The 23,353-nt window shown below is 44.3% G+C and overlaps 1 protein-coding gene across 3 annotated transcripts in view; it reads right to left on the bottom strand.

Annotated features, from left to right (window-relative positions):
* Window positions 1–23,353, bottom strand: part of ARAP3 (ArfGAP with RhoGAP domain, ankyrin repeat and PH domain 3) — a 224,267-nt gene that overhangs the window by 35,855 nt on the left and 165,059 nt on the right. For all 3 annotated transcript variants that reach the window (XM_068277706.1, XM_068277705.1, XM_068277707.1), the window contains exons 17-26: window positions 21,807–21,909; window positions 18,415–18,613; window positions 15,887–15,950; window positions 13,420–13,583; window positions 11,641–11,853; window positions 10,386–10,491; window positions 8,532–8,679; window positions 3,844–3,912; window positions 1,477–1,551; window positions 89–203 (exon numbers count right to left, since the gene is read on the bottom strand). In XM_068277706.1, the coding sequence (XP_068133807.1) occupies window positions 89–203; window positions 1,477–1,551; window positions 3,844–3,912; window positions 8,532–8,679; window positions 10,386–10,491; window positions 11,641–11,853; window positions 13,420–13,583; window positions 15,887–15,950; window positions 18,415–18,613; window positions 21,807–21,909 (1,256 nt within the window). The remainder of the gene's footprint in view (window positions 1–88; window positions 204–1,476; window positions 1,552–3,843; window positions 3,913–8,531; window positions 8,680–10,385; window positions 10,492–11,640; window positions 11,854–13,419; window positions 13,584–15,886; window positions 15,951–18,414; window positions 18,614–21,806; window positions 21,910–23,353) is intronic.

Raw genomic sequence — 23,353 nt, 5'->3', positions numbered from 1 at the left:
AATGGGCCAGACAATAAGACAATGACCGCAAACAAACAAAGAAGCAGATATACCAAAAATCACAATCTAATCGGAACCATGTCCTTACCCAGTTCACCATTTTCAAAGACTTCAAAGGTCAACCAGATATCCATGCTTGCAGGAATATTTCTCATATCTAGAACCTGATTGGTTAGTTCTTCTGCAGTCATCAATGGAGATACCTAGCAAAGATTTAAAATGAATCAGCTGAAAAGAAACAGCCAGTAGAAGCAGACCTTTTAAAGTGTACAAGAGACGTCAATGTAAAAAGATTTTATACTTACCCGGGGCTTCCTCCAGCCCTATGAGCACCGATGATCCCACACTGTCCACCCCGCCGCGCATGTGAAGAGCCGACTGGCACGACTGAGCCAGTTTACCGGGAGTGATTGCGGCTGAACGGAGGCACTCTGGAGGAAAGCCTGGGACGCACTGGTGCTTATGGGGCTGGAGGAAGCCCCGGGTAAGTATCAAATATTTTTTACATTGATATCTCTGGTTTTCTTTAAGTTCACAAAAAAAAGCTCAACTGAAAAACTCGTTTCATGGGTCAATTTGCCCACTTCATCAAGTCAACAATAAGAGCCAAGTGGAGCTTAAAAGCCAAACACTTCCATTATTTGCCTTAGGGCATGGAAAGCAGAGGAATTAAAATCTGAGAAACTGTCCATAGAGTATCCCCCATGAGAAGATGGACTAGTCCAAAACCAGCCAGTTTTTTACTACCTACTGTAAGTAACAACATAGGAAAAAAGTAATTTTACTGTGGGAGAAATGTATGTCTTATTTGTGCAGTATGTATTTTCATGTATTTTAAATGTTTCAATTTTTCATGATAGTGGTCAGTTAAAGAGAACCCGAGGTGGGGTTCTGACAATGCTATCCGCATACAGAGGCTGGGTCTGCCTATACAGCCCAGCCTCTGCTGCTATCCAGATCCCCCCTAAGCCCCCCCTGCGCTCTGCGATCCCCCATTAATCACAGCAACGTTGTGCGGGCTGTGTTTTACCTCTGTAGTGTCAGTCTCGGCTCTACCCCCGCCTCCTGCATAGCTCCGGTCCCTGTCCACGTCCCTTCCCTTCAATCAGTAGGGAGGGAAAGGACGCGGGCGGGGACCAGAGCTATGCAGGAGGCAGGGGGGAGCGCCGAGACTGACAGTACATAGGTAAACACAGCCCGCTGAGACATGCAGAGTGCAGGGGGGCTTAGAGGGGATTGGGATAGCAACAGAGGCTGGGCAGTATAGGCAGACCCAGTCTCTGTATGCGGATAGCATTGTCAGAACCCCACCTCGGGTTCTCTTTAAAGAGGAACATGATTAAAAAAACAGAAAGCCTCTAAAATCTGAAGGAACACAACTAAAACTTGAATCTGTGTCCAAAGGAACCTCACAGAATGATGGAGAAACAAATGATAGAAATGTGATGCTTCGTACGTGACGTCAGATTCACTCACCTTCAACGTGACACAACAGTCCTGTTCTTTCCTTTCCAAGTAAACCTCAATAATAAGATCTCCGGCTTGTGACAGCTGTTTAGAGAAAATAATCCATTCGTTAAATGATTATCCTGCTATCCAATCCCAGTATAACACTTTTACATGAAATGTATGTTAGGTTAGGTTATATTGCTGCATTTATCTGACATGAGTGTCAGATATCTGCTTCCTTTTCAGGGGTGCTGCTAATAATTTTGTGTTTCCCTCCAGTATAGGTACGATGTCCCTGGTATAGGGCATTAGTGTCAGTGGGGGTATGTAGCTTCCTGTTGCCTCCCCATCCCCAACACTGACAGATCTGCTTATCAGAGGAGAACAGCGTACGGTAACCATGCAGCACACTCCAAATGCAGGAAGTGACCAATGACCTCACTTCCGCATCTGCAGTGTACTCCATGGTCACTGCTTACTCTACCCTCCGTTCTCATAGCTATTGATCTGAGGTCTGTGCGTGAGTGAAGGTGAGGCAGCGAGGTCCAAACAAGTCATAGGCAGGCTGACCCTGACAGCACGGGAGGCCACTGCTATGGGTGAGGCTCCAAGCGGCTGCTTTGTTTGCATGGGCCAAGCTGCACTCATGTTCCTTTCTAAAACTCCTAAGAAATGAGCATGATTTCTGACTTCACGTGAAACCAAGTGAGAGGAATACAGAGGTGGTCATCTCCATTGATGTTGCCCTGCCTCTCACTGGCCCAGAATGGGCATGCAGATCAGATGCTTTGACTCTGGTCTGACTCCACTGGCTGCATGTGTGTAGCAGGTGTTTAGCAGACTCAAAAACAATAAAAGCAGCATGACAGCCAGCACACTGGCATTGTTCATAAGGCAATGAAGATAGCAGCCTCCATATTCCTCTTACTTTAAATTTTTTTTTTTTTTTGCAAAACTGGAAGCAGCATTCTCCTGAGCTGAACTGAAACTAAGTACAGTTCTAATAAGATTCAAAAGGCTATTGATTAGTTGCCTGACAGCTGATTTAGTAATCAAACTGGCAGGTATCAATCATTAGTAAAAATAGTCAATAAGATGCTGATAACTCACCTTACATGTCGATTTAATGCAAATTATATGCAGCATGGGATTGGTCCAATCAAAATTGGCAGGAAGTGCATTGGATTGATCCAATTCTAATGCTACGTACACACTTGCGATAACAATCGTTCGCTAGGAACGATAATTGAAAGACGAACGATACAGCAACGATAGGAATGCAACGATGGGATGCAGCGATCATCATACACATTTTAACGATCGTTCTCGCAGAAAAGAACGATCAGAAGGAAATGTTGCGTACATATTTATATAAAATGTAAAAAAAAAACACTAAAATGGAGTTACAATAGATACAAATATATGATTGTTAACTTGAAAACAAAGTATAATTGAAATGAGCAATGTAACAATCTTTACGGCCGCGTTACAAAGGAAGTACTGAAGCTGGGCAGAATTCAACGCAGGTGCATTGGCCCTTGTAACGATTGTTCTTGGCCGATGTCTGTACACACTATAGTTTTGTGACAATTGTCGGTAGATACGATCTGTCAGGTTGGATATTTCCATCTTCCCGATGTCGTTCGTGTTAATGATCGTTGGGTAAAGTTTTTTCCCCGATTGTCGGCGGAACGATCGTTAATTAGCTGTTTCAAACGACCATAGTCGCCAGTGTGTACGTAGTATAAAAGTGCCCATTAACAATCTCTCGGGCGGTTGACCATACGAATGTTCAGATACCATTAATAGTCCAGATCGACAATCGTTCTATCATATCAAATTTCTTAATTATTCTTTTACTCAGATCAGATTGGTTATCAATTTCCTCTGTGTTGGTGGGCCTGAACGATCACTTCCAGATCAAACAGTCGATTGTTCAGGAAATTTGATTGTTAATACGCATCTAAAGCTTCATATAAACTGCATTAACGTTGCAAACAAGGCAGAATTATTAGCATTTCATTGACCATCTCTAATCATTAGTTGTTCGAATCCGATTGTACAAAGATCCAGTTTAAAGCCTGGTATACACTTTCAATTATGATTGGCCAATCCCGACCAATTTTACCATCTCCATGTAGTATGAGAGTCAACAGATATTGAATTCTAGGAGCAGATTGTGTAGGAAAACCCTCATACTACATGAAGATGGTAAAATTGGTGAGTGATTGGCCAATCATAATTGAAAGTGTGTACCGGGCTTTAGAATATGGAAGGAGGCAAAGCCATGCTTGACTTTACTGAAGAAAGTCGATATTTGCATATTTAAACACAGTAACCTGAAGTTTAGACAGATAGCAGGGATAACGTAGAATACCTTTCTGAATACCTCACCTGTACATCTTTCCAGGAAGTGATCAGGCTGTTTTCTAAATCTATTTGAGTCACCTGTTCTTCATCAATCTAGAAAATAAATATGCATTTGTTTCTATTAAATTGTAGTTATTACATTTAATTCACATTCACAAATGATATTTGGAAATTAATTTTCAAATTGAAAGTGGCATAGTGGTTAGCGCTCTTGGTTTGCATCGTTGGGTCCCTGGTTAGAATTCCAAAGAGGGCACTATCTGCACTGAGTTTGTATATTCTCCTCGTGTCTGTGTGGGTTTTCTCTGGGCAGTTCATATGCTTTGCCCTAAAAATTGGCCCTAGTCTATTATACATCCACTACAAAGACATATGACTATGATAAGGATTAGATTGTGAGCCCCTCTGAGGGACAGCAACGTGACAAGACAGTATACTATGTACAGCGCTGTGGAAGATGTTGGCACTATATAAATACTAAATAATAATAACAATAATAATATATGATTTTCTGTAACTATGCACCAATCCATACAAACTGATTTGACTCCACTGGCTGCATGCTTGTTGGAGAAGTGTGACTCAAATATATACGAAAACACTGCTGGATTCTGTGGCAAGGGAAAAAGAAGATGGAGGTTTCCATATGGACACAGGGCTATGAAGCAGTCCCCTGTAAATAAGTAAAAGCCTGCTCCGACACTATAGGTTGCACAATTAACAAAACTCTGTTAGGCCCAGTGCACACTGGGCGGATCCGCCAGCCGCATCAGCTTGAAAATCCGCGTGGCTAATGTATCTCTATGGGCTGGTGCACACCGGCGGTTTGAGGTTTTTAAGCAAGCCGCAAACGTGCCTCTTGCTGCACGTTTGCGGTTTGCTTAAAACCTCAAACCGCCGGTGTGCACCAGCCCATAGAGATACATTAGCCACGCGGATGCTGATGCGGATGCGGCCGGCGGATCACATACAAAATCCGCTCGGTGTGCACCCGGCAAATATCGGCTCTCTGCTCCCAAAACCGTTTTGACGATCTGCTAGCGGTTTTGGTGTGCACTGGGCCTAAGGCTGGGTTCACATATGACATAGTGTGAAAAAGGTGTGTTTTATGGTGGTGCATTTGCGTATTTGAATTGTGTTTTTATTGCGTTTCACGTCTGCATATCACAGGTGCAATTTGACTGCATTTGTTTTTGCATTTTTGGTGCATTTTGGTGTGTTTGTGGTCCGCTAATTGAAAACACATTTGCGTTTTGCATGCGTTTTGAATGCGTTGTTTAACCTGCCCTTTATCCAAAATAACCAGGAAGTAAAAAGGAAGCGGAAATACATCATCAACATTTAAAAACCCCCCAAAAACGCATGTAAAACGCATTAAAACGCTATGCATATGCGTCACCAGACTTTCATTATGTGCATTTTGGCAGCCGGCCTGCATAATTTTCAACAAAACCAGCATTTGCGAAATGCATACAGTAAAACGCACTGCTCCGCCTCTTTTTCTGCGTCCCATTAATTAACATTGCTGCATAAAATGCATTTTACGCAATGCTAGCTTTTCTGCTATGTGTGCACCAAGCCTTAGAGAGAGGTTTATTTAAGAAAAAAAGGTACTTATCCGTTAGCCGGGCGCATCCGGCAGGTGGCGACAAAATTCCACCAGAGTTACATCTTTCCCTACTATCCGTGTCGGCCTGGAGGGGGAATAGTAATTAGCGCCACCTGCCGGATGCGCCCGGCTAACGGATAAGTACCGAAAATAATAATATTTCTCAGGCTGCTTTGAAGGACACCTGAAGTGAGAGGGATATGGAGCAGAAGCGTAACTAGGGTGCAGCAGCCTCTGCAACTGCAGGGGGGACAAGATCAGATGTTTTTGTGGCTACACTTGTTATGAGTGTGAAGATGCTGATGGCCACACTTGTTTTATGATGGGCCCCAGGCTGTGAGGGTCACCAAGGGGAGGCAAGAGAAGGGTTGGGAACATCAAGGGGCCCCATCAAAGTTTTGCCTGGAGGGGGCCCATGATTTGTAGTTATGCCCCTTTGGAGGCTGCCATATTTATGGGAGCCTCCAAAATATATTTACCTACTAATCTTTTTGGCATCAGCAGTGTCTAAACCACACACCTTATGGTTGTTCAGTGTCTATATCTAAAAGTATTAGAGGCCAATGATCAGCAGGACCTTGTTTAAAATGAAATGAATATGGCAGCCTCCATATCCCTCTCACTTCAGGTGTCCATTAATGCAGATGCAGCTCTTTGCTATAAGCAACACATTGCCATCTCTAATTATTGTATAGAAATATCTCAAAGTTAAACCGAAAACTGGAAAGTGGGAGTGACTGAACTCAAATTATTATTATGGTACTTTTCCGTTAGCCGGGCGCATCCGGCAGGTGGCGACAAAACTCCACCAGAGTTACAGCTTTCCCTACTATCCATGTCGGCCTGGAGGGGGAATAGTAATTAGCGCCACCTGCCGGATGTGCCCGGCTAACGGATAAGTACCATTATTATTATTCATAATAATATTTTTTGGGGGGTACATTTTTACCTGAATGTTCATTGTACATTGTATGTTTGCAGATACTTTGCATTTTTTTCCTATGGAAATGTGTCATTCGTCTCATGTGCTTCATTCTTCTGCCATCTGGTGGCCAAGCTGGAGATTTACTTGTGTACTGCAACTCGTTGCAATGATCATGCATGATATTCAGAATAAGAATACACATAAAGGCATTCTGTATTCCCTGTGTTCGAAATATGCGAATAAAGCAGCATTCATCCTTTATTTGTCATACATTCATCACCACACCATTTCACTAATTTATTAAGTCTATTCATCATCAGTGTAATTATAAACTCATTTTAAAAAGATTAATTATCTCTCTTCTTTCCGCATTATATGAGGCTCCTACAGAAATTATTTGGACTGAACCTAGTATTGTAACCCCCAAGTCAGCCCTGGCAGAAAAACTGAATTTGGCATTAATAAAGGAGGCCAGAGCCATGGGCAGCCTCTACTTCTCACCCACTTTCCGATACAGGGCTCCTCACCTCTATAGCATGGCTAAAAAGTAGAGTGCCAGGCATAGGATTGAATGTGGTACTGTCAAGGCCCCTACCTCAATGCAGCGGTCACAGTGCTGACTAGCGGTATCTAGGCCCCTACCTCAATGCAGCATGCACATAGCTGACTAGTGCTATCTAGACCCCTACCTCAATGCAACGGTCACAGTGCTGACTAGCGCTATCTAGGCCCCTACCTCAATGCAGCAGGCACATAGCTGACTAGTGCTATCTAGACCCCTACCTCAATGCAACGGTCACAGTGCTGACTAGAGCTATCTAGGCCCCTACCTCAATGCAGCAGGCACATAGCTGACTAGCGCTATCTAGGTCCCTACCTCAATGCAGCGGTCACAGTGCTGACTAGCGCTATCTAGGCCCCTACCTCAATGCAGCAGGCACATAGCTGACTAGCGCTATCTAGGCCCCTACCTCAATGCAGCAGGCACATAGCTGACTAGCGCTATCTAGGCCCCTACCTCAATGCAGCGGTCACAGTGCTGACTAGAGCTATCTATGCCCCTACCTCAATGCAGCAGGCACACGGCTGATTGTAGCGTTACCTAAGCCTTACCTCAATAAAGTGGACATAAGGCTGACTGTAGCACTATGTAGACCCATAACTCAATGCAGCAGACACAAGGCTGACTGTAGAACTATCTAGGCTCCTAATTCAATGCAGCGGGCACCGGTTGACTGTAGAGCTATCGAGGACCCTACCTCCATGAAGCAGGCTCAAGGCTAACTGTATCACTATATAGGTCCCTAACTCAATGCAGTGGGAACAAGGCTGACTGAAGTGCTATCTAGGCCCCTACATCAATGTAGTGGGCCCAAGGCTTACTGTAGCATTATCTAAGCTCCTACCACAGTGCAGCACATGAAAAAACATGAAAGGTAATGGTCATGGACAGAGGTAGACCATATGGTTCCTGTGGAAGAAGGGCAATAATTCTGTGGCACAATATGGCTTGGATACCTGTGGTAATTCCTGTGGTGATGGTGCCCATCGCCTGTAACTCTTCAGCTAGAGTAGTTAGCCTGCAACCTCGTACATTCCACCAGTAATTTAGCTTGTGTCGAAACTGATTAATGACTACAAATCCAACACTTTTGGTGAGTTGGGGCCACTGTTTTGCAGACAATGATGTCCTACAAGTAGTTGTCAGGGAGCAGTTGTCTAGTATCTCCAAACACTGGTTTCATCAGGCAACATGGATGTTGCCGCAAAGATGGCAAGTGCATCAAATGCAAGGTGCAATATGTGGAACAGAACAGGCTGAAATGTAACCTGGGTGCTCTGAGCATCAATGGCAGTGCAATTCAGGCGAGCCTGTATGGTTAATCTAAGAACCATACATGTAGGTCTTGCGACCTGCCCTAAAATCTGGAGCAGTTGCACATAGCAACCAATCAGAATCCTAGTTTCATTCAGGAAGTGGAACAGATATCCAGAGCCACCAATTATGTACATCACCTGAATGAAACTGATTGGTTGCTTTGGGTAAGTGCTCTACTTTTGTTCCATTTTTCATTGCATCTGAAACGAAACCATAAAGCAGTACAAGCAGAAAGGCAGCCCAGCTCCCGTAACCCACCCCTGAAACATAAATATAAGAATAAATGAGATGCCACTTACGGAGAACACACTGGCATAATTGTCGATTAGATCCTCCATGATCTTCACCTCATGTTCCCCTTTGCCCTCCGTTTGAAACAAACTCGGGGCAAATAATAGTGCCAGATTCTTGGTGCACATCTGGTTGAGATCGGCACATTTCTGGACCCTGGAAAATGACAGAAGATTGTATTCCATTATAATGTTTCATCCAAACAAGGAAGGTTTATTGACAGTATAAAGGGACGCACTCATCTTTTTACATACAACTAAATGAACATGGATTTGTAAAATGAGATGTTAGTTTAGCGGCATATGATTGGTGACACGTGGGGGATACTGATAAACGGAGGTAGAGAATGGAAAGAGAAGATTTTCCCACAGTTTCCCACAGGCCCTGATATGACTGGAGATTGATCTGTGGACAGCCTTAATGTGCCCATACATCAACCACGTGGACACGTGTATGAAGATGTAGCCAGCGGCTAACACAGACAGGTAAAGTATACTGCACTGGGCACCAGTGGGGCGCATTACCATCCGCTGCAGGACAGTAATGCGAAGAAGGGTACGCGTGGCCAGGGCTGAGCAGGCGCAGTTGCCATCGACTTACAAGTCGGCGGTAACTAAACTGCACCGCGGCAGGAGAACGGAGGATCGTAGAGGACCGGCGCGGGACATCATGGCTGCAGTGGGCTTGGGGAAGCCCCAGGTAAGTGAAACTCTTTGTTTTTAACGAATCTTCAGTTCCGCTTTAAGGGTGTGTACACATGCTTTATTTGTGTAGAACATCAGGGATGAGCTCAAACTGTACTGTACTTGTTACGGGGTGGGAGGAAGGGCAAAGCACACTATGCTGGATCTTTAAGTGGCATTGGGAACACCTGTGCACACACCATATTCTCAGCCGAGAATCCTTCTATCCTCTGCGCTCGTATTTTGAAGAAGCCCCGCAACGACATAGAGAAGAATGTAATTAATTAGTCAGGATATTTTTGAGTTATACTAGTTTATTTGTTGGATGTTTTGTACTTGATGAAAGTGAGATTTTTCAATGTACCTGCTATCAGGCAGGGGCTTTCGAGTAGAGCACTACTTGGATTTGGAATTCAAATTCAAGTCTAATGACTTCAGGTGTAACCGGGGAATAGGGGGGTCAACTTACCCAGATTCTTCAGGACGTCTGCGTTTCATTACGCGTCATAGGTGTGATGAAATACGCGTTCCAAGACCGACTACCGCGCTTCCTCTTTCAAGCCGGAAGGAGGAAGTGCGGTAGTTAGTCATGGAACGCAGCTTTTCATTAAATCTATGACTCGTAATGAAACGCAGACGGGACCAAAGACTTCTGGGTAAGTTAACCTCCCATCCCGCGGTCACACGTGAATTCATTAGACTTCATTTGAATTCCAAATTTGAGTAGTACTCTACTCGAAAGCCCATGCCTGCCTGCTATTTCTTTAAACTATACATTGATGCCACCTCCCCTGCCTGGTGTGTATCCTTCTGTACTTTTATTACTCTAATAAAAACCTTAGAAACTTAACCTTTGAAAAATTATTCAGGATACCCTGGTTTCATTATCAGAAACACTTCCTATATTTGTATATTGCAGTATATTGGTATGTGACCCTGCCCTCCCAGTTATGTTTAGCCTAGGCTGTTTAGTTCTACAGCCTTCTGCCCCAGAGCATTCTGGGAGACCAGGTCTTGTTTCTGCTCACTTCAGTAAACAAACAACCCACAGTGATGCACCTGCCAGCAGTAATAAAAGCCACATGGGATATTTTTACTGCTGATAAAGGAAGCTTCTGGTGCTAGTTTAGTGTGCCTAAAGAGACAAAGAGGCAACAAGAGTGAAACATGGAGCATTACCGGTAGAGGTGACCAATCAGGGCAGCCAGTGTAGCTCGATTGACTTTGGGAAGATGGTTAATCAGCTCCATGTATTTTTCCAGCCGCTTTGACCGTTCCGTATGTTCTGTTAATTCAAAAAAGTGAAAGTATTTATTTTACAACTGATGGATATTAGATCATCAGTGACATAACTATAAACACTACATATTAGATGTCAGTTCGATATAAATACACAATATTAATAAACACTCGCTTATACTCAAAATGGGAGGAGGCACCCCAATGTAGTATGCAATGAATAAACATAGGTAATGATCTTTCCTCAGGTAGGATGTTTAAGTATAATAATTTTATTGGGCACAGGAAAGGGCGACACGTTTTGTGGGATTTGCCCGCTCCCACAGGTGTACAGTACAGTGTCTTATGCAGCTGCATGCACAGACTGGAAGCACCTCATAAACCATTCCAGTTGCCAGGCAGTCCTTCTAATCTCTTTGGCTGCTGTAGTATCTGGATCACACACCCGAAACATGCATGCAGCTTGGTGAACCTTGAAGAAGAAAGCCTCTAGATCCTGTAGGCTTCCCACACCGTCCTCCAGACTACCGTTGCCACTTGCAGAACCCTAAAAGAAAGCCTACAAGAGCTCCTCTTCATGCACGAGTGCAACCATACTGTGACTACTTGAGTACGGCCGCGCCTGCACACTAAGCTGGACCCATTCATTCACGAGTGGCTCCTGGCTACATTGCAGGCGCTTCCATAGTCGTACAGGTGCAGCATGGCAACACTGCATGAAGAGTGCGGTCCAAAATTTCAGGAGGATCTAAACCGCAGTGGTCGGGAGGAGGACAAGGGAAATCTATGGAGGTTCTAGAGGCTTCCCCCTTCTTAAACAAGTATCAGTTTTTTTGAACCTCGAGTCCAAAATTTCAGGAGGATCTAAACCGCAGTGGTCGGGAGGAGGACAAGGGAAATCTATGGAGGTTCTAGAGGCTTCCCCCTTCTTAAACAAGTATCAGTTTTTTTGAACCTCGAGTAAAAAATGTCGGTACGCCTTTATTTTGCCAGCTTAGAAATGACTTTACTTTATTGCAAAGGGAGAAAAAGAGGTGTGTGCATCTGACCAGTTTCACCTGAGCCAAGAAGAAAGAACACACTGCATTGCAAAGGGAGAAAAAGAGGTGTGTGCATCTGACACAAGAAATGACTTTACTTTGCCAATTAGAATCTAATTAAAGACTTTAATCTATGGAGAAGATGTCCTCTTTACCTGCAGCTTCTCTCCACTGTGGATGAAGTTCAGTTGTGAAGATGGGATCATCCAGTTCCCTGAAAAACCTCTTCAGGACATCAGTGACATCCTCAATGAAGTTGTCGCTAATGCGAAGTTTAACATTTCGGGCGTCCTTTCTGAACTCGTCCATCAGCTGCTTAATACGAGACTTGGCTCCATTTTTCCGATATATCCCCTCGTGGCGGAGACCTGTACAAACACAAGGCTTCATCCTTATTGCACTGTATGGAGATAGTATAACAACCAAGATAATAGTCAGGTGGCCAAAAGGGACAAAAGAGTCTTTGACTAAAACTGTGATGTACAGTTAATAATACTGTCATGTCTTTTCATTCTCAACTTAACTATAGAATACCCAGAGAGCTTATTGACTGTAAAAATTGAAACAAAATATGCATTCTGTAAATGAGGTAAATAATTATGATATAATTCTATCATTTAATTTTAAACAGCCTACCTCATTTATGCGTCTATAGTGCAGGAGCATCTTATGGACCTTTCTCCCCCCCAAAACTGTCTCTTAGCTACTCTATCTACACTACACTGACTACACTAAACTAATCCCTACTGCCCCCACCAGTTACACTACACTAATCCCTGCTGCCCCACCAACTAAGCTACACAGCATTGCACTACACCACACTGCACTGCACTGCACTTAAGGTGGCCACACACCATACATTTTTTTAAATATCTGTTCAATTTAAGAATTGCAATCAATTTTTCTGGTTGTAACATTTCAAAAATATGACCAATGTACCACACACACGTTCAATTTTTCCCCAATTATGATAAGAATGATTGGAAAAACTGAGAAAATTGCTAGGGTTTGTATATTAATAAATTGACAATCTAACACACACCATACATACAATCTGGCATTCCGGATCAATATAAATCAAAAAAAACGGGAAATCCGATCTTATTTTTCAGTCGAATTAAAAAAAAACTTTCGATGTTTTCGGGAGATACGATCGTTTTTATCAAATTGCTGTAAAATCGGATCATTTTATTGTATCGTGTGTGGCCAGCTGTACTACGCTAACAATACACTACACTTTAATGCACTAACACTACACTACGTTAACACTTGAATACTACATCTGATTCTGCCACTGTGCTCCTCTCCACCTCATTCCAGCTGTTCTAGATGCATTTTTTTCTTCCCCAAAATGGGGGGGGGGGAGTGGGTGTGTCTTATATTCAGAAGATAGAGCAAACATGGGTGCAGAGTGTGCAGGGCAGCACTTACCGTCCTGCCCCCGCGGTCCTCTTCTCTTGTAGCTGCTGATCATTGCAGCTGCCTGTCGCCTCCACCTATATACCCCTAGGTCCTCTATTCTTCGTGGCATCCTCCATACTTCCTGCTCAGTTTCCTGGCTTGTGCGCTGCACGTCATGCGTGAGTCCAGTGGTGCTCGTGCACTGGGGTTACAGGTCACATGCCAGAGAACCACCGAGCAGAGAGTACGGAGAAGGCCACGAAGAACAGAGGAGGTGTATATTGGCAGCGGCAGGCAGCTGCAATGATCAGCAGCTAAGGGAGAAAAGGATGCGGGTGGCTGGATGGGTAAGTGCTTCCTTGCGCACTCTGCACCCATGTTTGCTGTATCTTCTGAATATAAGACGCACCCATTTTTTCTCCCCAGTTTTGGGGAAGAAAAAGTGCGTCTTATATTAATGAGATACTAAATCTAATGCATAGCCTTCAGAAGTCTTTACATACTTTCCTACACAACAGAAATAAAGCACCCACCGTACTGAGTGAGGAAGGCAATGCAGCTGTCCACAATGATAGGTATATCTTTCCGGCTGAGCTGTTGGTCACGTAACATATTGCCACCGCTGCACGCCGCTGCCTGGATATCCGTGCTCCACGCCAGGAAATCTCCCCGTGTCATACCTTGTAGATAAAATGTCCTGCAAAGACAAATTGAAGGGGAAACGTAAATGCCACAATGCTACACATACCATTTTGTAATTGAATGTTATTATAAACTACCTATCTATATAAGTCTGCAGCGGTAGTGTAGCGAAGGAGCTCTGGGCCCCAGTGCGAGTTTTACATTGGATCCTCTCAAGTGCTTTGTACATAACCATTGATATGTAGCACCAAAGCCTGCTAAGGACAGCTGCAGTGTCAGGGAGGTGTAGGCTGGGGAGGAGAAGTCTATTAAAGCGGCCCTGAACTCAGAACTTCCTCTCTGCTCTAAAAGGCAAGCAACAGCATAATAACCTTTAAAGAAAAACATTTCTTTGTTACAGCTGATACAAATCCTGCAATAAATCTGTATTGTATCTACTTCCTGCTTTCATGGAAGCAGACATATTGTTAACATCCTGTGATTACCGATTAGTGCCCTCCCGTGGCAGCTGAGAGATTAAATTACAACTTGTGCTTAGTCACAGAAGGGGGGGATTAGACAGGTTATACAGTGTGGTGCATTTTTCTGTTTAACTTCTGTCCTGCGCAAGAGTTCAGGTCCACTTTAATGGTTACAACTAATCAAAGCACATATAGATGTGATCATTATCAGCTTAGCACCAATAAAGAGCTAATAAAGTGATTGAAGGAGGGCCCCTAATGGGCCCCTCTGGTCCAGGGGCCCCGGTGTGGTTCCTAGCTCTGCACCCGCTATTGCTGCGCCACTGGCCTGCAGCATATGTAACTTTGCAATACAGGAAAAAATACATAACTTGCTGGAAAAATCGTAATTACGTATCAGTGAAATTTTCTGTAAGCAAAATTAGCATAATAGATCATCACTAGAACAGAAGAAGGCACGAGGGGGTAAAGGGGCAAAAAAGGTAATACTGAGGGACATGGTGGAGGTGGCACAGAGGGGGTCACTGAGGGAACAGGAGGACAGATGTGACACAGAGGGGGGACACTGGAGGCACAGAAGAGGTACAGGGGACAGAGATGGATCAGTGTTCTGACTTAAGAACATATACATGTTAAGGACAAAACTACAGTCCCTATCTCATTCGTTAACCGGGGACTACCTGTATATGCAATCAACTCATGAGAAGACATTGATTGGAGGTAATGTTTCAAAACTACTGTGGGACCCTTATCAAGCCTTACAATAAGTGAATCAGCTTGATGTGGACTCTCAGAAACAATTTGCATCTGCCCACAGTGGACGCGAGACATTGGTCTCCATAAACTTCTTCATATGTACTGATTGATTATATGTTTTAGAAAATCCTTAGAGTGTGAGCTCCTCCCCTTTAGTGACTATTTTCTAAACATGTGGACAGGTTGTGACAGGTATGGTCACTTTTGAAACCCAGATTGCTTTGGAACAAAACCTGTTCCTACCTATATAAATGTGGCATTATAAAAGCAGCATTCAGACTCTGAGGGCTGGTGCACACCAGAGCGGTTCTGGAGCGTTTTTTAAAACTCTTGCAGGGGAAAACCGCTTGGCTAATGAAAGTGAATGGGATGGTGCACACCAGAGCGGGTCGTTTTTTCCACAAACGCAAATTCGGGGGCTGCAGCGTTTTTTAGATTTCTGAGGCGTTTCTGCCTCATTGTTAAAGCATAAGAAAGTGGAAAACCGCTCTGAAAAACGCTAGATCAGAGCAGTTTTCCAGGCGTTTTTGTTACAGAAGCTGTTCAGTAACAGCTTTAGGCCCGTTCACACTTATAATCGCAAAACTTTTGCAGGAGTGATTTTCCCGCGATTAACGTGGAAAAATCACTGGACACTGCAGCGGTTTTGGAGCGCTCGCGATTAAATCACGATCGCTAATCGCGGAATGGTCGTCGCCGGCAAACCGCTGCATGCAGCGCGGTTGCGGTTATCGCTAACCGCAACAGTGAGAACACTGCCACTTTTTTGCAAAACCGCTAGCAGTTTGCCATGAGCAGGAATGGAGCGATTCCCGCTCAGGTGAGAATGGGCCCTTAACTGTAACAATATTTGAACACTGCTACACAAAAACGCTCCAAAAAACGCTGAATCGCTCTGAAATCTGCTTCAAAAACCTCTAGCGTTTTGAGGATCTGCTAGAGGTTTTTGGGCCTGAAAGGTGGTGAATACAGAGGCTGATATTTTTAACTAAAAGCTCCTATTTTATTCTGCATCTTTGAAGAGTAACCACCAGGTGGCGCAAACTCCCTTTGTAAAAAGACAGTCGCATCATATGGAAAACTAAAGTAAGTATTAATTATGATGGAAAAGCAGGCTTGTACACAAAATCAAATAACGTACCTTCCTTTTTCTACAAGGATTAGTATATCCTTCTTCTCAGCATCTTCTGTTGCTGCTGATACAGCTAAATAACAACAAAAACACAATAGAAAAAAGTGAAAACATCAAGGTAAGACTGGGGTGTAGTGGATAGCACTCTTTTCTTGCAGCACAGGGCGAAATCAAACAAAAACAGCGCTGGAAATGTCAGCGCCATTGGCCGTAATGTGAGTACAAATCACGATAAAAACACTGTAATTCGCCGCCAGACGAATTACGTCTTACCCCAGATTCCTTGGCAGCCTGGAGGGGGAATAGTAATTATGCCAGGACATTTGCAGGAGCAGGGTGAGACTTTTTCTACTTAAAGGGACTCTGAGCACCTCTCATGGGCATGCCTTTTAAGCTCAACACACACCATACAATCTTGGTTGTACAGATTTACCAAATCTATGTAGTATAAGGGCCAACAGATTGAAAATACCTTGAATGATTGATTGGATAAGCTCTTATACTACATGAAAGTGGTAAGATTGAACAACCTAGATTGTATGGTGTGTGTTGAGCCTAAGACAGACGACTTCCAATAAAGTCGTGCTATGACCCCTCTGGAGGAGCCTCTTGCAATGGCCATGCGTGTCACTTCCTCTTCCTGCTTCATTCAGTGATGCACTTCTCTAACTGAGAAGACAGGGGTGACCCGGAAGTTATAACATAGCCAAGATGGCAGCCGCGATGTTTAAATGGTAATCTAACGAAAACTGTTTGGTGTAGAACAGCGATTCAGGCATCAAATGAAAGAGGAGAGCACAAGCTACAGAAAGGTATGCATCTTTAAGTACTTTGTAGTACTGGTCGGAGTCTTAAAGGCATGACCATGAGAGGTGTTCGGAGTCCCTTTAACCCCGCGCCCCAAATTTCCAGGCACCTTAAAGTGAACCTCCAGACTAAAAATCTACTCAGCAGCACTGAAAAGGCTTGGTGTTTATTTAACAGTTTCACAGCATCAGAACTTTGTTTTTCTTACCCAAGCCTCATTTTTTAGCTGCACAGAAGCTAAGCTTCGTCCCATCAAAGAAATCTGCCTGGGCATTTTTCCCCTGATGCTGTGCAAAGCATGATGGGATTTCTGATGTTGTTGTTCTGGTTGCCTAGTGCACGCAGCTGGGATGGGTGATCAGGACACAGGACAGTTGGAACTGTGACTCATGCTACCTGTCACCTCCTTTCAACCAAAAAGATGGCAGATACATTACCTTCATCTAGCGGCACAAGATGTCCTCACCCCTCTCTTCACTGAAGCCGCTGTACAGTATCTCCCTGCTGCTCCCATCCCTGCATGTCACAGGGAGATATTGTACAGCGATTACAAAAGATATTAGTGAGGACATGTTGCACCAATGAAGGTAATGTATGACACTTTGCACCAGAGCCGGGACAAGGTCCTCCAGCACCCAAGGCTGAGACTGCAAAGTGCGCCCCTCCATCCCTCCCACCCCAGCCGTCACACCCTGATTGCTATTAGACTAAGAGGCGTCACAGGGCCCACAACCTCCCCAACACCTTAATCTCGAGTTATCTGGCTTGCAGTCACTGCCATGTATCCCCTTTTCTTATTTCCTTCTGTTTCAAACACAATTAGGAATGACAGCTGAATGAATTCTGCGCCCCCTCCTACACTGCGCCCTGAGGCTGGAGCCTCTCCAGCCTATGCCTCGGCCCGGCCCTGCTTTGCACTGCACTTGCCACAGAGAGGACCGGGCCCCTTGATATGGGGGGATGCAATGGGTCAGAAGGAGACACATTCGAGCCATCCAACTGAGGTGAAAATAAACTGAAGGGATAAACATTTGTATCTATCCTCCATGTCCTAAAAATGACTTTTTTTAAGATATACAACAGTTTTATTTTATATTTAAATCTAGTTTTCAAGTTTTTAGTTTCATTGTCTCTGCTCAATGACACCTTCATTGAAGTATGCCAGAGCTAAAATCTATAAACTATTAACCCTTTATTTCTTTCCTGCTCTCAGAAGCCATTTGCTGACAGGAAAGCGTTTTATTGTTGTAGTTACTTACAGTGAGGGATTTGCTATAGTTCGACCCGGTCCCGACCCGGACAGAAACTGTCAATTGCATACCTGATGTTTAACTCTTTCAGGCAGATTAAAGAAAAAAAAAGGAACACAGCATAGTCATTTGTGTGCATGGCACTCTATATATACACATGTCTATCTAATCATGTCACATGTCACCTTGGTTGTCCTTTAAGTGATGGGAAGGGGGGAAAGTTGCACGTGGGCCCGGCAAGCAGAGCTTTGCGGGGAGCCAGTCTAGATCAAGTTATACCTATCCATACCTGTAAATACTTCATCCACCCACATACTCTCAGGGCTGAAATGTTTTCCCCAGAACCTTATTTGTGCATTCTCTTTGGTCTTGTTTATACTGGGCTCATTACAAATGTCCCTAATACAGCAGAATCAGACAGATATCCTTCAGTCTCTTGTAGACATTTCAGTAGTAGAGATCTGCTTCTTTGAAACTCACTGAGCTCCTGGAGGCGACGCAGGTTAACCCCGTCCTCTGCTGCTCCCTGTTCCTCTGGACAGATGAAGAGGTGGCTCTTCTGCAGGAGAAAAAAGCCTTCCATCCACTGATCCGGGTTCAGCATCGCTTTGTAGCGCATCTTGCCCACTCGCTGGAACTCGTATCCCAATAGACAGTGACAGCTGATGGGGGTGAACCACTGTTGGTGGACAAAAACAGCAGCTTTCAGAGATTGAGAAAAGATCCCTTTAAACTTACAGTGTATTAGATTCCTCAAATGAACTCCACTAAGTGCAAGTAGATGGATTCAGTTGAAGCATGTGAGAGGCAGGCGCAACACGTAGGTGGGCGGGGCCTGACACCCGCACAGCAGTGTGGAGCGCTCTGGCGTCCTAGCAAACCGAGAGGTACCTTGCAAAGCATGCACGCTGGGGGACCACCTAGGACTCTGGACAACAATCCCTGGACCTGGAATACTAGGATGGGACAAGGGAGTTCGGTGTGACATACCAGCGGAAAGATACTTCACTAAAGAGGGCGGTAAGAATCTGAATAGGTAAGTCCTGCTGTGTCAGGTGAAGATTGCCATTGGTTTCTGCTGCCTGATGCTTTGTTTGATGCGGACTGTAGCCTTGATTAGGATATAGCCTAATAGGACATACCAAGAACACTGCGGTTTATTCATTTTACCCACTTACACCCACAAGAGTTGCAAAGAGACTCCTGGTACCGGTACCTGGTATGAGTGGTGAGGAGGGAATGTGAGGCGCAGTGTGATTGGTGGTGTGGGAGCGCTCCATTTTTAAGTGGTTTTAGCATTATTTACTCCAGCACTTTTGTACCAATAAAGATATTTTTCACAATATACCAGATGAGTGGTGGCACCTATTTGATTATACTTCCCTAAAGGGAAGGTCCAAGCACAATAAAGATAAAAAATCCACTTACCTCGGGCTTCCGCCAGCCCCAGGCAGCCGCTCTCCACAGCTCCGGTTCTCCTCCAGTGCAGATGCTTACGTTTCAACATGTGACTCACTGACGCACTGACGTCATCCGGACTGTACTGCGCAGGTGCAGAACTACTGCGTCTGCGCAGTACAGTCCAGAGGACATCGGCGCAACTCTGAAAGCCGCTCGTGCAGGCGCAGTGGACCCCGGACCACCAGCGGGAAGCGGAGCTGCGGCGAGAGCACAGGATGGCTGGAAGGGGCTGGAGGAAGCCCCAGGTAAGTGTTTTTTTTATTTTTTTTTAATTGGATGTGTCCTTTAATTGCAAAGCTTTTTTCATAGATTTTGATACATCTTGCGGTAGTCGTAGACTTGAAACTTAAAGGGAACCTGTAGTGCGGGGGATACGTAGGCAGCCATCTTCATTCCCTTATAAACAATGCCAGTTGTCATGCTGAGGTTTTAGTTGTTTTTGAGTCAAACCCCTACAACAAGCATGCAGTTAGTAGAGTCTGACCAAAGCATCTGATTTGCATGCTTATTCTGAGCCAGTGGCTTAAAGAGGAACTCCAGTGAAAATAATGTAATAAAAAAGTGCTTAATTTTTACAATAATTATGTATAAATGTTTTAGTCAGTGTTTGCCCATTGTAAAAAAATGTAAATCCCTGATTTACATTCTGACATTTATTACATGGTGACATTTTTACTGTTGGCAGGTGATGCAGCTGCTGCATGCTTTTTTGGCAGTTGGAAACAGCTGTAAACAGCTATTTCCCACAATGCAGCAAGGTTCACAGACATGAAACTGGCAAGAGTACATACTCAGAGTTTCTTGTGGAAGGGGTTTCACCACAATATCATCCATACAGCACCCCCTGATGGTCTGTTTGTGAAAAGGAATAGATTTCTCATGTAAAAGGGGGTATCAGCTACTGATTGGGATAAAGTTCAATTCTTGGTCGGAGTTTCTCTTTAAAGTAAAACTGAGGTGAGAGACATGTAGAGGGACAAGTGGAATATAACCCAGTATTTCTTCTTTGCTCTAAAAGATTATTTACAGCATATAATATACTAACACAATGTTGTTGTTTTTTAGTTTAACAGCATTTAAAGGGTTACATCACAGGACTGACTTTTTCTCCTGCAGGGGCAGCCGCATCCAAACTGGTGATAAGCTTATCTTCTGTACACATTCTTTACTTGATACAATAAAGTAAACATTCTCTGGCTGTGTAGAAACTTATGCTAATGAGTCCTGAAGTGAAACACAGGTCAGAAATCAGTGCTGGGTGCATTTACAACAGAATTACAACAGTTATGAATAAGATGCACCAGCAGCTTTAAAAGTAAATAAACTGAACTTTGGGAAGTTCTAATTTCTTAATGAATTATAACACTTGTGCACAAAAGCAAATATAATAATTGTATGGGTTATAAAAAGTAGGAAAACCCTTTTTTGTTGAATATTTTGTCAGAGTTTTAAACTGCTTTAAGACACGCCACTGCCACACCTCCAATCACACCCCTGCCACACCCATAGTCACTGATACCAAAAACACCTTTTTTTTATAATTCATACTACACCAGTTCTTTCTATCACCCTTAGTTTTCCTTCATTTTAACATTTGAAAATAGGAAATATATCAATTCAAATTAGGGGAATAAAGTTAGAGTCAATGAAATACATTTCTTTCAGTAGAGTAGAAAAATACATATATTTTCATAGATCTGTACATAAGTCCTGAAAGAGGGACGAACAAAGAAGAAAGTAGGACAGAGGGATTGTGGGGGGCCCGGGGACTAAGGGACCAAGGAGGGCTGCACCTAAGACTGGATTTATACTTTTTGTGCCCCCTAAGTATGTTGTGACTTCCCATTCCTGTGCTGCGGCGCCCTCCCAGTACAGTTGCAGCCCCCTCTTCCATGTGTATTACCCAGGTACAGCAACCCCTTTCTTTCAAGAGCAGCTCTATTGAGCATCAACTTCCTTTTTCATGTGTTGCTCCACATTTTTACCCTCCTCTTTCGTATGCAGTAACCCCTCCTTCATGTCCAGGTGCCCCCTGGCCTGCAGCACTCAAGGCCCTACCTAGCCTTTGTGGCCTTTCCAGAAATCCAGCTCTGCCCGCACCTGTGAGCAAATGCAACAGGGGCAGCGGAGCGTTATGCATTACTATTTTTCAGTAGCAAGGTCCTCTTTCACTCCTCTAAAGTGCAGCTCCTCATCGTGCAGCCAATCACCATGCGGCTCCTGTCTCCGCCACTTAGCTTTGCTGCTCAGCCTACTTGGGGTCAGGGGGTCTGGAGGGCACCTATATACTGTAACTTGTGAAAGGGGCGGGGGTGACAGGGAGATCTTTGCTCAGGCCTGGTACATCATAGTTACGCCCCTGACATGAGCTAAACTGTACTGTCCAAAAAGATAATAGTACAGTTTCTCACCTTTCCTATTGCGGTTGTCCAGCTCTGCAGCGTGTCAGCAGCGTCCGTCCCAAACTGATGCACTTTTTCTGAAGCTGTGAAAATCTCAAATGTGTAGCGAAACCTAAAACAAAAGACACAGAGATTTTGTTTCCGATTTATAGATATAAATAGGTATAAAAACACACATAAACACAAGAAAAAATACATACCTGTTAAAAAAAAAACAAGAAACTGCAATGCATTTCTGAAAAACTGTAGTGTGAAATTTGTGAATCAGACGCAATCTGCTTAATGCAAAGACGCCATAATTAACACAATAATCGCTGTGCCCTTGTCACACTGCTGCGGTTCAATTTTAACCCAAATGCAAAACTAGTGCATGCAGAATTTGCGATGCATTTGCATTAAAGCAATGGGAGTGTAGGACAATCACATAACAAAACACAGGGCTATGCAATTATCTTGCAACCTTCCATCTTAAAGAGAACCCGAGGTGGGTTTGAAGAATATTATCTGCATACAGAGGCTGGATCTGCCTATACAGCCCAGCCTCTGTTGCTATCCCAAACCCCCCTAAGGTCCCCCTGCACTCTGCAATCCCTCATAAATCACAGCCACGCTGCTGACAAACAGCTTGTCAGAGCTGGCTGTGTTTATCTCTATAGTGTCACTCTGCTGCTCTCCCCGCCTCCTGCAGAACTCCAGTCCCCGCCTGCATCCCTTCCCTCCCTGCTGATTGGAGGGAAGGGACGGGGGCAGGGACCGGAGCTATGCAGGAGGCGGGGGAGCAGTTGAGACTGACACTACAGATGTAAACACAGCCTCACAGCACGGCTGTGATTTATGAGGGATTGCAGAGTGCAGCGGGACCTTAGTGTGGTTTGGGATAGCAACAGAGGCTGGACTGTATAAGCAGATCCAGCCTCTGTATGCAGATAACATTCTTTAAACACACCTCGGGTTCTCTTTAACACACTTCTGCACTTTTGTTTTTGTCACATTGGAAATCACAAATCGCATAGTTATCCTCACTCAACCGCACATAAATTAAGGTGCAACGCACTGTGTTATATAGAGAAAATCCGCATCACAGGGCATTTGCGATGCCTGACGTGACTGATGGTGTGAAAGAAGCCTTAAAGAGAACCCGTGCTGGCTTTTTTTTGTTTTAAAAAACATACTACCCGATCTAGGGGGCAAGCCGGATCAGGTAGCGTCCATCCCCCCCCCCCCCCCCCCCCCTCCCCTGAGTCTGTAATGGCTTACTTTCACTTTAACCACTTAACGACCAGCCGCCGCCGACTCCACCTGTGTTTCCATGGAAACGGTCGCTCGAAAGTTTCCTGTCAGTTCATGGAGTGGGGCTCCATGAACAGCCTGCGAGCCTCTGATCGTGGCTCACAGGCTAAATGTAAACACCCGGGCAGGGACGGATCTAGGGGGGGGGGGGCAAGCGGGTATCTTGCCCCAGGCGCAGTTTGTTGAATTCTTAAAAAGGCGGCAAAATGAATGGCAGTTTAGGCGCCAAAACCTGACCTTTAGGCGACAAAACCTGACCTTGCCCC

This window comes from Hyperolius riggenbachi, chromosome 3 (genome assembly GCF_040937935.1).
Source record: "Hyperolius riggenbachi isolate aHypRig1 chromosome 3, aHypRig1.pri, whole genome shotgun sequence".
Lineage (NCBI taxonomy): Eukaryota > Metazoa > Chordata > Amphibia > Anura > Hyperoliidae > Hyperolius > Hyperolius riggenbachi.
The sequence above is the reverse complement of the archived record's forward strand: the minus strand, read 5'-3'. Positions and strand labels throughout refer to the sequence as shown.